Source organism: Schistocerca serialis, chromosome 4 (genome assembly GCF_023864345.2).
Source record: "Schistocerca serialis cubense isolate TAMUIC-IGC-003099 chromosome 4, iqSchSeri2.2, whole genome shotgun sequence".
Classification (NCBI taxonomy): domain Eukaryota; kingdom Metazoa; phylum Arthropoda; class Insecta; order Orthoptera; family Acrididae; genus Schistocerca; species Schistocerca serialis.
In genome coordinates, this window is record NC_064641.1 from 637,333,243 (window position 1) to 637,347,410 (window position 14,168).

The window sequence follows — 14,168 nt, forward strand, 5'->3', positions numbered from 1 at the left end:
ACACTGGCTTCAACACCTACGCACCGCGTGTCTAGTCCATGCACCTGCCACCCCACCCTCCAGCGTTCATAGCCAGCAAGCTGCTAACCACTCACCCCCAACACCTCTTCCTGCCTCCCATTCTCTCTCTCTCTTTCAGCCACATTACCCGACAACCCCCAACCCAACCTAATCCACCTGCTGAACTGCAGCACTAGCATTGGGCATACAGCTGGTGCCATTTAGGGGCATATGCAAGTCTATATGGGGGATGTGTTTTCTGCGTGTATACCTACTATAGCTCGAGAAAGTGTTACTCTGAAAGATAGTAGGCTAAGTTTTCTTTCCTTTTTGTGTGTGCTTGTCAGTGACTGAACGCTTCTGCTTTTTGGTAAGTGGTGTCCTCCATTACTCCCTAAGTATTTATATTCTATCAGAGCTTTCCTACTGCAAGTTGATCAAGGTATAGCATAGGACTCTTCGTATCAACAAATAAGAAACATTAAGTTCTCAACCACTACACCTGCTCATATTAATTCCATCAAAATTCACTGAGACTTTGGGAAGGTATAAAATATGGAATACTGGTGTTGTTCTATTTTATTTAACTAAGATTATTTGTACACCAACAGTCATACAAACATTAAATCACATAAAAAAGAACAAATAATCTTTTATACAATCTCTTTAAATGCAGCGTGGGAGAAACTCAATCAGTTCTGGGTCAACTGAATGGGGGAAGTAAGGTCTAATAGACAACATTTTATTTACAACACATAATAAATTATCTGTTTTCAGTGTATACACACAAAAGGAACTTTACACATTTACTACTCTTACAAAGAAATATACTGTACAAATATAGGATTATCACATTTCAGAAATATGAAGATGCAAGCTAATTTTTAGGCTGCTCTATGCAGTCTACATATGATTAAATTTAAAAATGAACTACAAATTCTTATCTCTCATAGTTCTTGGATATATTTTATTCTTTAGTGGAAAAAAAATCACATCAATTTTATATACAGATATCTGTTCACTACGAGAAATGCAAGAACAGGTGAAGTACTTGTGCAGTGGTTTATCAAAATTTGAATATTGTGCAAACATACAATTTACTTTTTATGTTCTATGCACAGAACACTGTTTAAATGAATGACATGTAAATATGAAAGACTTAAGGGCAAGTCAGCTATTATAAAATGAAAGTTCTTTGTAGTTAAATTATTATTAAATAGATTATATTCACACTTAATTTCCACATTCTTCTCTTAAATGAAAAATATGATCCACATTACAAAAATAAATAAGGCAATACACAACATTTTTGAACACAGCAATTATCACAAACAAGCTATACAACAGACCTACAGAATAAACAGATTTTAAATCCTATTAGAGAGCACTTGTGAATATTCATTTCTTGTGGTGGAAGTATCCAGTGTAAGCACAAGAAGAATGATCAGAAATCTCTTTTCTGACTACAAGTGTTCTAAAATGGATGGCAAATGTAGTACATCATCCTTCAGATCACGAAGAATGAAGTTTCTGTATCACTTTGTGATACATGTACCACTGCCTTACATATGAATATTTACCAACTTGGTATTTATTCATATTCTTAGACAAAAGTTAGTCATTTACAGGAAAACACCATACTTTCCTATCAAACTGTCTACTGTGACGCACTTGAACATAAAATGTCAGCAACTTTCTTCGCTGAATCTCCAAACAAGATTTCTCGGTGATTTCCTTTAAGCGAATGGATCTTCACTGGTTTCTTACACACCTGAAAATATTTCACAATTAAAAAAAACAGTACCACAACTGACAGACATGGAGTAACAGACATGCTCTTTAGAACAAAACAGAAGTGCAGCATACCTTTGACAAGCCATAGTCGTCGCCTAGCGATACATAATTGTCCTTCGCACGTACCAATGTGACACTTCCTGCATATTGAGCTGAGGGCTGATATTTATCAGCTGCCATCAGTTTATGATAAAATGATTCTGCAGCCTTTGCAAGCTGTTCTGCTGGATACATAACATTACCTGCGAGGAACTCTGTGCTCCTTTGCAGTCTTGCCTCCCATGTGGGCAGTGCCATTAGCTCCTGTCTTGTCTGCAACAAAACATTTTCTCCTTAAGTTCTTAACATCTACACAAATCGCTTTCACATTTTTCCAATGTTTCACAAATTGTAATAAATTGTATGTGCTAGTTACCAACTGCATCTCAAATGCTTAAAGTTAATGACCATTCTTAAACAGCATTCGTACAGTTACCTTCTCGTGCAAAACTGAAATGTTACAATTTCACTTTCAAGCTCATTTCTTCCATATGTGCTATATGTATGTCTAGTGATCTTGGTCACTGATTAGTTAGTTCATTTGTTGTCTACCATCTGTTATAGCATTCAGTCACTTCCTTTTCCTTTCATATCTGCCCTTTCTCTCTCCCACTTCTACATAAAGATAGCTTAGTTCCCATAGCTCAACATGGCACAACTTTTCTATATTGTCACTGTTACTATACCTCTGTCTTTTTTGTTTAATTACCATGCAATGATTCAATAAGATCACAATATTGAGAAATAGCCAAATGAAGACTGCTTTTAGGACGAAAGAACACTATTTCTCTCGTAATGTATACTACAGACTATTTTTATAACATACTATGAAATTATTGTAATTCTTGTTAATGTGAAATTCTGCACCTACCTTCTGGAAGTCAACATCAGCAAAAAGTTGGACGAAGTACGTAAGTGCATCACATTCCTCTCCCTTTCGATCGAGTGATTTGCGTGCGCGGTAGTTGCCAGTATGTGCTGCTACATACGATGGTGATCCATCAAGGAGGAATAGCGACACTGCTTCGCCAGCATTTTCCAGCTGAAGTGCCATCTCAAATGCAACACACGCACCAAAAGAATACCCACAAAGTGTGTATGGACCCTTTGACTGAATTTTCTTCACATGCTACATAAACAAGAAGAGAAAAAGGAAAATGCTGAAATTAATATACCAATGTATTTTTCAGACCACAAAAAAAGTGTTGACGAACATAAGAAAATTAAAATCAGTAAACCACTGAAAACATTTAACTTGTCATACCTCTAAGTAAAATTTGGCCAGTTCATGGATTGAGTCCAATGGTGCTTCTGAAGTGCACTGGAGGCCCCAGACAGGTTGTGAAACCTCGGATGCTAGTTCACGAAGTGCAGTCACAACTCCTTCTATTGGATGAACAATAAATATAGGATTTTTCTTGCCATGTGTTCCTTTGGAAGGCATCTGAACCAGAACATCCTTTGGCATTAATTCCTCTAGATTTTCGAACTGTACCTGTGGAGAAACCATAAATGTAAAATATCAAATGATGGAAAATCCATGATAGAATAACAACAATATTATGAAAAGGATAGATTGCTACTCACCATGTAGAGGAGATTGAGAGTCGCAGACAGGCACAACAAAAGACTGCCATCCATTTGAGCTTTTGGCTAAAAGGATTTCTTCTAAAGTAGAAAAAGCACACACATGACCATTGTCTCTGGCCCCTGAGGCAAGACTGCGTACGGGAACTGCATGTGATCGGAGAATCAATCTGTGGGTGGTGGTGGTTGTTGTCATGGTGTTGGGTGGGGGGTGGGGGGGTTAGGAGGGGGCAGGAATGAGATCAGTAGGGATGAGGGTGGGTGTATAAAGCTGCTTGTGGGAGCATGCAGTGATTTTTTTTTTTTTTTTGGGGGGGGGGGGGGGGGGTGAGGAGAGACAGGGCTGCTAGGAGGAATCGGGAGGTATGGGGCAGGTTGGGGAAAACGGGCTCAGAAAAGAGAGAAGGGGGAAATACTGGGTGTGCATTGGTGAAATAAAAGGCTGTGTAGTGTAGAGTGGGGGCAGGCCCTGCTTGCACTCCAGCCCCACACTGCCTTCTATTCCACCAATGTACCCATTAGTCTTTTCCCCCTCCATTTCTCTCCTTTCCTGCCCCCCCCCCCCTTTCAAACCACCAGACAGCACCTAGTACACCTACCCTGTCCCTACGACAACCCTTCATGCTCTGACAAGCAGCACTCACCCTCCCCCTCCCCACCCCGATCTCAACCCGCTACACACAGATTGCTTCTCTCATCAGGTGCAGTTCCTGTATGCAGACTGACACCAGCAGCCAGAGACAGTGGTCATGTGTGCGAATTGTGCTTATGTGAATATGTGTGTTTTCTACTTTAGAACATGGCCTTCTGGCTGAAAGCTCAAATGTGTAGCAGTATTTTTGTTGTGCCTGTCTGCGACACAACATTTACTCTATATGGTGAGTAGCAATTCTATAACTTTCATAATATTTTTGTAAATGTAAACTATAACTGACATGCAATACAGTAACATATCAAAACAAAAACTAAAATTTACATAAAGAAATAGTAAAATATAAATGTCCCAATAAGGAAAAAAATCATTATTTGTTACCAAAGTATTATGTAACATGGATGATAATTTTGGAGATATGACAAACATTTCAGATTCAGTTCAATGTGGCATCTGTCTACAGCTACATTAGTGAGTGACAATGTTTAATGCACTAGAGTAATTTAATTACTTGTGGATGTCCAGCTAAAACTGGCTGTCATGAAATGATAATAAGCCATTTACTTAAATTTGTCCAAAAGTCAAAAGTATATGTCAATGTTAAACTCGCTTTTTCCAATTTGAGGTATTTAGTTTTGAACTGCAATAATACGACTTTTGTTGAGAATCTTACACAGACACCTTACTTGCAGGTCTGCCAACTGGTGGCTATTTAGGATAATTGATACATAGCAGGAATGACTGTTCTTTCGTTGAAGATACAGGTAGACAAAGATGCTCCTGATGATGACAGACAAGCTACAACAAAGGTAGTGGGATTCTCATAAAGTTTCAATTTCTACTATTAACTTGTTGCCTCAGTTTAATATGACTCAGATGATATTTGACCGCAATCTTTGCGAGAACATCATTGGAAAGGACAATTAAAAAGGCTTGTGTGAAAATCAAAAGAGGCAATGTGAAAGTGTCAGAAAATAAGTAACAGCAAAATGTCTAGTTGGTCAGAACTAAAGTTAGATAGAGAATCCAAGGTTCTTGACTTCCTTCCACCTACCTGTGTGTGTATGTCATTACTGAGGAAGACAAATGTGCAAGGACCTATCAGCAAAGGTTGCAAAGAGAATGGGGCTATGAAGGTCAGAGAGCATGCAATGGAAAGTAAACAAAACACAGCTTTTTAGCTCTCTGCAATTATTATTCTCTCTCTTTCTCTTTCTCAACTCTTATTCTTTCCTAGAATTTAGTTTTACCTTCATCCTCTATAAATTGTGAAAGAGTGATTTTATGACTCCATCTGTCACGTGTACATCATCAGTGTTAATAATAAGTACTACACTTAGAATGCACTGAAAGAAATGACCGTGCACCAAAAAAAGTAATAGATTATAGAAAACCTACCCATCTGCCTTATCATGTAAGAATGCCTGAATTTACAGAACATACCTGTGCCGAATCTACAGGTGCTGCCCCATTTGCATCGGAAACACTGCCTTGTACACCGGAATTACTCAATTCAGAGAGTCTTTGGAATGTAAGGTTTCGAATATCTTGTGCACTTAATACTAAGTCGTAATTTCGTTCTAATGTTTGTTTAATCTCTGCACCCATCAAAGAATCCATTCCAAGATCTGCTAGTGATGTCTGTGCACTTACTGTAGTTACATCTTTGATGCCTGAAAAAGAAAAAACAAAAACAGGTTAACTTAATTGTTTCTGAAAGTAATATATTGATTATCTTGTATTGTTTTTATGCACTTAATTTCTTTGCTACGCTAGAACAGTGAAATGAAATCTGTTAATGTGAAACAGAAGTATTTAAGCTCAACTAGAGACAATAATGCATGTCATTTCATATTTATGTATTTGTATATTATTTAATGAACTTCAGTAAAATAAAAAAGGTTTTAGTTAAAAAGTGTGTGACAGAAAATAAGTATATTTTTATCAATATATCAAAATATCTTTAACGCACACACACACACACACACACACACACACACACACACACACACACAAAATTTCTGCTTTCAGACCACACATTATGATATCCCAACTCACCCAAAATGTTGGCAACAGCATCCAAAAGTGCGACAGTTGATCCTGCATCTGTTGAACGTCCTTTCTTCTCTGCCAATACCATTGATGCCAGAACTGGGTATGGCTGTTGCAAGAAGGTATCCATGGTTGCCAGACAAGATGACATACGTTGTGGCAGAGTTCCACCAACAACAGTGTCGTTATCACCCATTGTCTCCAATATTAGACCCACATCTCCAATTGCACCCCACTGTATGGCCAAACCAGGCAGTCCTGCAGCCTGACGAGTTTCACAAAGCCTCTCCATTGCTGAGTTGGCCAAACCATAATTAGCTTGACCAGCATTGCCTCGTCCACAAGATACACTTGAAAATGTCACAAAATAATCAAGCTCTGGGCATAGTTGCCGTGAAACTTTGTCTAGGTTCTTAGTTCCAGTTACTTTTGGCATACACACTGCTTCAAAATTTTCTGCGGATTGGTTTTCCATGAATGCATCTCTAAGGACCTTGGGGGGAAAAAAAGCGTAGTTTTATCTAAATGTCTGTTAATGATTTCAAGTAAGGTTTCTTAACTATCATCTGCTTACAAAAGACTCCTACTTAATGCATAATTTTGTATTATTTAACCGTGTGTGTGTGTGTGTGTGTGTGTGTGTGTGTGTGTGTGTGTGTGTGTGTGTGTGTGTGTGTTTGTTTGTTATACTTTTACATTATACCTGTTTGTTGATGTTTTAGTTTTCTGTCCCAAGACTAGTTTGATGTGGCTCCCCACACTACTCTATCCTGTGGAAGCATCTTGATCTCCAAATTACTGCAATCCACACCCATTTGAATATGCTTACAATACTACTCTTTTGGTCTCCCTCTGCAATTTTAACCTCCTCAAACCCTCTCCAATATTGTTCCAATACCAAACTGACAATTCCTTGATGTCTCAGAATATGTCCTATCAACCAATCCCTTCTTCTAGTCATGTTACGCCACAATTTTGTTTTCTACCCCAATTCTATCCAGTGTCTCCTCATTAGCTTTACGGTTTATCCACCCAATCTTTGGCATTCTTCTGTTATACCACATGTCAAAAGCTTCTATTCTTTTCTTGTCTAAACTCTGTCATCCATGTTCCACTTCCATACAGGGCTAAAGTAAATGCAAATACTTTCAGAAAAGATTTCCTCACTTAAGTCTATATTCGATGATAGCTAATTTCTCTTTTTCAGAAACACTTTTCTTCCAATTACCATTCTAGATTTTGCGCCCTTTCTACTTTGGCCAAATAGCAAAACTCATCTACTACTTTGAGTGTCACATTTCCTGATGTAACTCCCTACGCATAACCTGATTTAATTCAACTACATTCCATTATCCTTTTGCTTTTGTTGGTGTTCATTTTATATCTTCCTTTCAAGATGCTGTCCATTCCATTTAACTGCTCTTCAAAGTCCATTGCTCTCTGCTCTTCAAATTCCTTTGCTCTCTCTGACAGACTTACAATGTTGTTGGCAAACTGCAATTTTCTTATTTCTTCTCCCTGAACTTTAATTTCCTTTCCAAATTTCTTCTTGGTTTCCTTCACAACTTGCTCAGTGTACAGACTGAATAACATTGTGGATGGGCTACCCCCGTGCCTCACCCCTTCTAAACCACTGCTTCCCTTCCATGCCCCTTGTCTCTTGTAACCACTGACTTTGACAAATGCAATAAATGCAGGTTTCCTTTCCTTAATCGAACTGCTAAGCTGAATGGTAGGATCAGTATTGTCTCATGTGTTTCAGCGTTTCTCTACAACCCAAAATTATCTTCCCCAGGTCAGAATGTACCAATTTTTGTGTTGTTCTGTAATTATTTGTGTCAATGTTTTGCAACCACGACTTATTAAACTGATAGGTGGGTAATATTTACATCTGTTAGCACCTGCTTTCTTAGGGATCTGAATTATTACATTCTTCCTGAAGTCTGAGGGTATTTCTCCTGTCTCATAGATCTTGCACACTAGGTGGAATAGTTTTGTCATGGCTGGCTCTCCCAAGGACATCAGCAATTCTGATGGAATCTCATCTATTCCAAGAGCCTTGTTTCCTTAGACCTTTCAGTGCTCTGCCAGATTCTTCTTGCAGTATCATATCTCCCATCTCACCATCATGTACTTCCTCTTCCCTTTCTGTAATATTGCCTTCAAGTTCATTTCTCTTCTATTGCTTCTCTATATATTCATTCTACCTTTCAGCTTTCCTTTATTTGCTTGGTTCTGGTTTTCCATCTTAGCTCTGGATATTCATACACCTGTTTCTCTTTTCTCCAAAGACATCTTTAATTTTCCTGTAGGTGTTATATATCTTTCCCCTTGTTAAAAATGCATCTATACAGTTACACTTGTCCTCTAGCCACTCCTGCTTAACTCTATTGCACTTCCTGTCAGTCTCAGTTTTTAGATATTTATATTCCTCTTCGCCAACTTCATATGCTGCATTTTTATATTTTCTCCTTTCACCAATAAAATTCAATATCTCCTACGATATCCAGTGATTTTTAGAAGGCCTTATCTTTTTTTGCTTAACTGATCATCTTTTGCCTTCACTATTCCATTTCTTAAAGCTGCCCATTTCCCTTCTACTGTATTCCTTTCCCCTGTTTCAGTCAATCACTGCCTAATGCTCCCTCTGAAAGTCCCAAGAACCTTTGGTTCTTTCAAATTATCCAGGTCCCACCTCCTTAATTTCCTACCTTTTGAAAATTATATAGTTTTAATGTTAAGCTCACAACCAATAAATTATGATCAGAATACACATCTCATCCTGGAAATGCCTTCCAAATTTAGAATCTGGTACCAAAAATCTGTCTTACCTTTATGTGATCTGTCTGAAACCTTCAAGTGCTTCCATAGCTCTTCCACATATACAGCTTTCATTCATGATTGTTATATTGAGGGTTTGTGATGGTTAAATTATGCTCTGTGCAGAATTCTATCAGGCAGCCTCCTCTTTCATCCCCCCCCCCCTCCTCCCAAACCACCACAGTCGACTTCACTAAGCTTCTCATACAAGCCTTTTGTAAACATTTTAATCTAGTCATGTATAACATATTTTACAATTTTTAAAAAAACATGTTTCTATTGAACTCTACCAGATTCTGTAATAGTTTTAAATTTTTTCTTTCATTTAAATTTAATTAAAAAATTTAAGTAGTAGTAGATTGACTTTTCATAAAGAATGACTTATTCAATACTTCAAGTTTCTGGACCCTATTTACACATCAGTACCTCTTTAAAAAGTATGTTGTTAACAAAAGCAACAACAGTTAACAAACTATGTATTTTTTTCTTTTGTGAGGACAGTTAGAAGGTACGGCCCCTCCTCCCCTGTTGAACATATACTGGTATTACTATGAGTTAAAATCATATGAGCATAGCATCACTTACAATAGAAATTATGTTCTGCAGTCCAAGGTATTGTTTACTATTACTTTTGGTTTTATTTCAGATTAATTACTAAATACCAATTTGTATCAAGAAGGAAATATAAACTGAAAGATACACAGTAATACTTTATTTTAAAAATCAGAACACTGCTGTTCAAAAACACCTAAAACAATTTTTATGACTTCTTTGAAAACCACCTCTTAATACTTACTGCTGCAAGATTGAAGATTCCTCCAACGGGGCCAAGTTTTGTGGCTTCCTTGATGAGCTGTTCAGCACCTTTCTCTTTGCTGAAATCTGCTGTTGATATATGCACAACAATACCAGCTTCCCTCCAGCGTCTAATGCACAGTGACTGGTACCCTGTGCGAATGCCACTGCGTGAGGTCAGGACTATATTAGTAGCACCACGACTGATCAGCCAATTTGTAAGCTCCAGTCCAAATCCTCCCAGACCACCTGTAGAAAAATAAAAAATCATTTATAGCCTTACTCTGAAGTCTATATACACAGAAGACAACTAACAGACCTTCTAAGTTGCTTTTTTGGCAATAAAACAATGTAAGTTTAACATAGAGATTTACTGAAAGAGCCAACATCAGGTTTATCAAGAAATACAAAATGAAGGACTCTGCACTCTCAGCTATGCAATGTGGCACAGGGCTAAGACACTGGACTAAAATTTGGGAGGACAGTGATTCACATCCCCATCTGGCAATCCAGATTTAGATTCACTGTCGTCACAAAAACGTATAAAAAAATAACAAGACATTCTACATGACTTCTATCATGACTAACAACAACACCAAACCATTACAACAGAAAGTGCTGAAATAACTGACTAACTCTTCTACTTTCCAAATTCTTTGAACTGCAAATCCACTCATCCTGAAGAAAAGCAGCTGAAGCAATCGTTGAAGAATACTTCTGCAGTGAAATGCAATTTATGGCTTAGGTGACCCTAACTAGAAGAACTCTTCCTCCATTTCACTGTATGGAAATTATTTCTCAAAAGGTTTATGTAGTGAGTGGTAGTGACTATCAATCTGGTTCAAACAACAACAATAAAACATACACTCCTGGAAATTGAAATAAGAACACCGTGAATTCATTGTCCCAGGAAGGGGAAACTTTATTGACACATTCCTGGGGTCAGATACATCACATGATCACACTGACAGAACCACAGGCACATAGACACAGGCAACAGAGCATGCACAATGTCGGCATTAGTACAGTGTATATCCACCTTTCGCAGCAATGCAGGCTGCTATTCTCCCATGGAGACGATCGTAGAGATGCTGGATGTAGTCCTGTGGAACGGCTTGCCATGCCATTTCCACCTGGCGCCTCAGTTGGACCAGCGTTCGTGCTGGACGCGCAGACCGCGTGAGACGACGCTTCATCCAGTCTCAAACATGCTCAATGGGGGACAGATCCGGAGATCTTGCTGGCCAGGGTAGTTGACTTACACCTTCCAGAGCACGTTGGGTGGCACGGGATACATGCGGACGTGCATTGTCCTGTTGGAACAGCAAGTTCCCTTGCCGGTCTAGGAATGGTAGAACGATGGGTTCGATGACGGTTTGGATGTACCGTGCACTATTCAGTGTCCCCTCGACGATCACCTGTGGTGTACGGCCAGTGTAGGAGATTGCTCCCCACACCATGATGCCGGGTGTTGGCCCTGTGTGCCTCGGTCGTATGCAGTCCTGATTGTGGCGCTCACCTGCACGGCGCCAAACACGCATACGACCATCATTGGCACCAAGGCAGAAGCGACTTGCATCGCTGAAGACGACACGTCTCCATTCGTCCCTCCATTCACGCCTGTCGCGACACCACTGGAGGCGGGCTGCACGATGTTGGGGCATGAGCGGAAGACGGCCTAACGGTGTGCGGGACCGTAGCCCAGCTTCATGCAGACGGTTGCGAATGGTCCTCGCCGATACCCCAGGAGCAACAGTGTCCCTAATTTGCTGGGAAGTGGCGGTGCGGTCCCCTACGGCACTGCGTAGGATCCTACGGTCTTGGCGTGCATCCGTGCGTCGCTGCGGTCCGGTCCCAGGTCGACGGGCACGTGCACCTTCCGCCGACCACTGGCGACAACATCGATGTACTGTGGAGACCTCACGCCCCACGTGTTGAGCAATTCGGCGGTACGTCCACCCAGCCTCCCGCATGCCCACTATACGCCCTCGCTCAAAGTCCGTCAACTGCACATACGGTTCACGTCCACGCTGTCGCGGCATGCTACCAGTGTTAAAGACTGCGATGGAGCTCCGTATGCCACGGCAAACTGGCTGACACTGACGGCGGCGGTGCACAAATGCTGCGCAGCTAGCGCCATTCGACGGCCAACACCGCGGTTCCTGGTGTGTCCGCTGTGCCGTGCGTGTGATCATTGCTTGTACAGCCCTCTCGCAGTGTCCGGAGCAAGTATGGTGGGTCTGACACACCGGTGTCAATGTGTTCTTTTTTCCATTTCCAGGAGTGTAGCTACCTTACCACCAATTTTTTACACAGCAAATCATGTATTAAAATATTCATGCAGTAGTCTCTCCAAAGATTTATGCTTGATGGTTAACACCTACATTTTATTAAGTTATCTTCATCTAATAACACTGTCAACTCTAAAATCTTTCACTGCATATTCTATTACATTCATTCTCCCTCACACATTTGGCTGTCAAGAGAGCAATGCATGATGTCTTCAGTGACTACCGTAGCAGAATATTGTGAAGTGGTTTTTCACAGAATGCAAAGAAATTTTGGTCATATGTAAAGGCTGTTGGTGGCACTGAAGTTAGTGTCCAATCCCTGGCGAAAGAGACAGGAACTGAAGTCGAGGGTAGCAAAGCAAATTTTCAAATGTTCCTTGACAAAAGAAAATCCAGGAGACCTGCCAAAATTCAATCCTCATACCACTGAAAAGAAGAATGAAAAATATTAGTTTCAGTGGTGTTGAGAAACAGCCTCTCTCTCTCTCTCTTTTTTTTTTTTTTTTTAAAAAAAAAGCAAAGGCTCCAGACCCCTATGGAATCCCTATTAGATTCTATACTGAATTTGCAGGCGAGTTAGCCCCTCTTCTAACTATAATCCATTGAAGATCCCTCAAACAAAAAATGATGCCCAGTTCTTGGAAAAAAGCACAGGTCACACCCATCTACAAGAAGGGTAGTAGAAGCGATCCACAAAACTACCGACCAATATCCTTGATGTCACTCCTCAATGCCAACCAACATGGATTTCAGAAACATTGATGCTGTGAAACCCAACTCACACGTTTCTCACTTGACATACTGAAAGCTTTGGGTCAAGGTAACCAGGTAGATGCAGCACTTCTTGATTTTCAAAATGGATTTGACTCAGTGTCACACTCGTACTTATTTTTAAAAGTACAATCATATGGGGCATCAAGTGAAATTTGTGACTGGATTGAGGACTTTTTGGTAGGCAGGACATAGCATGTTATCTTGGATGGAGTGGGCCGCAGAGTGTGTGCGGGGGAAGTGTGTTGCGTCCCTTGCTGTTCATGTCGGATATTAATGACCTTGCAGATAATATTAATAATAAAGTCAGGCTTTTTGCATATGATGCCTTTATCTACTACGAAGTACTATCTGAAAGAAGCCGCATAAATACAGATTCAGATCTTGATGAAATTTCAACATGGTGCAGAGATTGGCAACGAGCTCCTAAGTTCAGAAATGTAAAACTGTGCACTTCACAAAATAAAAAGAAAGAAGTGTCCTATGACTATAATACCAATGAGTAACTGTTGGAATAAGCCTACTCATAAAAATACCTGGGTATAACACTTTGTAGGTCTATGAAATTGAATGATCACGTAGGTTCAGTCGCGGATAAAGCAGTTGGTAGACTTCGGTTTATTGGTAGAATACTGGGGAAGTGCAATCAGTCTACAAAGAACACTGCTTACAAATCACTCGGTGACGGGTTCTAGAATATTGCCAAAGTGTGAGGGACACATACCAGATAGGACTAACAGGGGATACTGAACATATAGAGAAGAGCAACCTGAATGGTCACAGATTTGTTTGATCTGTGGGAGACTGTCACAGGGATACTGAAGGACCTGAACTGGAAGACTCTTGAGATAGACATAGAACTATCCCAAAAAATCTATTAACAAAGTTTCAAGAACTGGCTTTTTTACTCTAGGGAAGTACTACAACCCCCGAAGTATCACTCATATAGGGATCCTGAAGAAAAGATTAGAATAATTACTGTACGCACAGAGGCATACATACAAACAACCATTCTTCCCGCACTCCATATGTGAATGGAACAGGAAGAAAACCTAATAATTGGTACAACGAGACATACCTTCCGGCATGCACCTCACAGTTGTTGAAGAGTATGGATGTAGATGTAGATTTCAGATAGACTACAAATGGTTTCTCACGTTGTAAATGACAGCACTTGCTTTTCAGAGATTAAATGATGGGCAGCTCCTCAGTTATTTCTGTTGATGCATAGGCAGTACAACTGTATGAATTCCTTGGCGACCATTCAACTAAGTCTCAGTAATTTTCGTACATTAGATTCCAATGTCACACACATTTCTGTACCCACTGTGTTGCCTCAGTATTAAAAACTAATTACACTGACCTGA

General features: G+C 39.9%; 1 protein-coding gene across 2 annotated transcripts in view; it reads right to left on the minus strand.

Moving 5' to 3' along the window:
* Nucleotides 1-561: 561 nt before the first annotated feature.
* Nucleotides 562-14,168, minus strand: part of LOC126475486 (fatty acid synthase) — a 97,382-nt gene continuing 83,775 nt past the window's right edge. For both annotated transcript variants that reach the window (XM_050103393.1, XM_050103392.1), the window contains exons 30-36: nucleotides 9,741-9,988; nucleotides 6,131-6,617; nucleotides 5,516-5,745; nucleotides 3,098-3,328; nucleotides 2,705-2,962; nucleotides 1,867-2,106; nucleotides 562-1,771 (exon numbers count right to left, since the gene is read on the minus strand). In XM_050103393.1, coding sequence (XP_049959350.1) covers nucleotides 1,658-1,771; nucleotides 1,867-2,106; nucleotides 2,705-2,962; nucleotides 3,098-3,328; nucleotides 5,516-5,745; nucleotides 6,131-6,617; nucleotides 9,741-9,988 — 1,808 coding nt within the window. In that variant the 3' untranslated portion in view covers nucleotides 562-1,657. The remainder of the gene's footprint in view (nucleotides 1,772-1,866; nucleotides 2,107-2,704; nucleotides 2,963-3,097; nucleotides 3,329-5,515; nucleotides 5,746-6,130; nucleotides 6,618-9,740; nucleotides 9,989-14,168) is intronic.